The sequence below is a fragment of the Ricinus communis genome, chromosome 9 (genome assembly GCF_019578655.1).
Source record: "Ricinus communis isolate WT05 ecotype wild-type chromosome 9, ASM1957865v1, whole genome shotgun sequence".
Taxonomy (NCBI): domain Eukaryota; kingdom Viridiplantae; phylum Streptophyta; class Magnoliopsida; order Malpighiales; family Euphorbiaceae; genus Ricinus; species Ricinus communis.
Window position 1 is genome coordinate 9,644,475 of NC_063264.1, and position 2,537 is coordinate 9,647,011.

General features: G+C 31.1%; 1 protein-coding gene across 1 annotated transcript; it reads left to right on the top strand.

Annotated features, from left to right (window-relative positions):
• Positions 1-1,231: 1,231 nt before the first annotated feature.
• On the top strand, positions 1,232-2,035 carry LOC8279968 (calcium-binding protein KRP1). The gene has a single exon (XM_002534679.4). The coding sequence runs from the start codon at positions 1,517-1,519 to the stop codon at positions 1,880-1,882; it is 366 nt and encodes a 121-aa protein (XP_002534725.1). The 5' UTR covers positions 1,232-1,516; the 3' UTR covers positions 1,883-2,035.
• The last annotated feature ends 502 nt before the right edge of the window (positions 2,036-2,537 follow it).

The following is a 2,537-nucleotide window of genomic DNA, read 5'->3' on the forward strand; positions in this document are numbered from 1 at the left end:
TTAAAATTATATAATCGTTTAGTTACAAAATAAAAATTTAATATTTTTATATCTTATAATTTAATATTTTTTATTATAAAATATAAAATATAAAATTCGATGACTGCCAATTCTAATATATCATTCTTTAATTTTAACCATACGTATATATTCTCTATCATTATTATCATTTCGCCACATGCATAATCTAATAAAATTTATATACTAAATTAATTTATTGACCACTACCAAACCTAACTTTTATTCCAAAAGTCAATATTACCAAACCTAATCCAATTATTGAAGGAAATAAAAGAGCATATTATATTCTCTCTCTCTATATATACAAATAACCTGTGTAGACAGAGTAATATGATAAAGGAAACTGCAGTGAAATTTCCTTCCTGTTGGAGCTGTCAAACAATAAAGTTTCAAATGAAAATTAAATGTCTTCACTGCATCATTATCACTTCTCCCTCCGTTTCTTGAATTACAGGGTCTTAGTCAGCCTGAATAACACAGCTCCCTTTCATTTCAGTGTCCTGAAGGTACACAATCCGGACAAGAAAGACACTAAGGCATTTACAAAGTAAATAATGAATTAATAGCACCCAAAACCACACAAATACATTAAAGTGACTATCTATATCTGGATTGTACTCATATATGTATGAATTTATCTCCATATATATAATATATACATGAAGATAAATTTTGACCAATTGTTAATGGCAACATATATGCATACTATATAAGGACTGATATTTAGTTCTTTCTTTCTTTATGTCAATGTTTGGAACAGTATAAGAGAGACCTCATTTCAGACCTTGACATCAATTAATATCACATGTATCTTGGCCCTTGCTAGCCACAATTCCATTTGCTATTCCTTTCTTTTTCTTCCTCTGTTTCTTTTCTTTTTTTTCTTGTTCATTTTCTTTTTTAGTGATAGTTAATTAATAAGCAACATGTCATGCAAATGCATGTTAAGATTTTAATTAGATTTTTTTTTATAATTAGGCTCTGATTATAATTTTAAGTGGAAACCCCGAAATAATTTAACTCATGCCCAGTAATGTAGGAGATTAATTTAATACCATTGAGTTAAATATATTGTTAGTTAAAAACAAATCTATTAAATTGTACTTTAAGCTAACTTAAAACCTTACAGACACAAAGTTCTTAAGACCCCATGCAGCTTCCAGGAAGAACGGTTTTCACGTAATCAAGCAAAAAAAGATAAATAAATAAAAAGAAATCTACACGAAGCTCACAACCATAAAATGTTATCTTCTTCTCCTCCATTATCTTTTGTACCCTAGTTAAGCTTGGCTTCAATGGCCACTCTTTCCTGGAAGAACTGTCCCTGTCTTTCTCTCCTTTCCTCTTCTTATATAATCCCCACCTATCCTTTTTCCATTTCAACCATCTCCTTCTTCCTCAATTAACCTCTCAATCGACAGCTTTACTGTTCACTAGCCTACTTACACTGCTACTTAGTTTGTACTTCCTCTCTTCTAATTACCATCAGGTAACAATGGCACTAGATCCTCATGAAGTTGAATTCTATGACTACTTCCCTTCGATGATGGAGCGACTGGGAGCTGAAGGGTTTATCATGGAATTATGCAACGGATTCCGGATGCTAATGGATGGTGAGAAAGGATTGATTACTTTTGAAAGCTTGAAAAGAAACAGTATTTTGTTGGGTTTGCAGGATGTGGGAGATGATGAGCTTGTTTGCATGTTAATGGAAGGTGATTTAGATGGGGATGGTGCTATTAATCAGATGGAATTCTGCATTTTTATGATTAGACTAAGTCCTGGTTTGATGATTGCACCAAAACAATGGATGAATGTTGAACTTGATGTAAATGAAAATGCCCTAGGCATGCATATCTAAATCACTGTAGTTATTACTATCATTATGTTCCTGCAATAAGTTCATGCTTTTTTTTTTTTTTTCAGTAATAAAGCAATCAAAGTCATTTGCTTTGTTTATGAAATTTATGTATGTTTGAGATTTTTATCAAAGTGATGCCTAAATGATTAAATACATGATTGTCATTTTTTTTTTTTGGTTATTTTTCTGTGCTAGTGTCAGATCATATATTATAACATACCCATGAACTTATTTTGTTTTTAGCACATAATGTGAAAGAAGTTCAGTTCCAACAAAAAAAAAAAAAGTGAAAGAAGTTAAGTTGCATCTTTTCTTTCTATGTCTGGTAGGATAACTTTACCTTTAGGTGTGTTGTCATGAAGTTTCTGGGAAACTACCTCATAATTGAGGTGGGTACAAAAATACCACATAGATTCTTCATTCATGTAAAGTTAAAGAACAACCACAAGATAAGCATATATATACTAAAAGACTTGATATTTTCTACTAACTTTGTTAAAAGTAGTTTCACAAATTAAGGGCAACTGGACAAACATGCATGCGTGCTTCCATTTTCTGTCTGAAACTTTCACTTATGCAATTATGAAGAAGAAGAAACAGCATGCAGATAATAAAGTTATTAATAGCCATAAGTTATGTTAAGAGAGGGAGAATG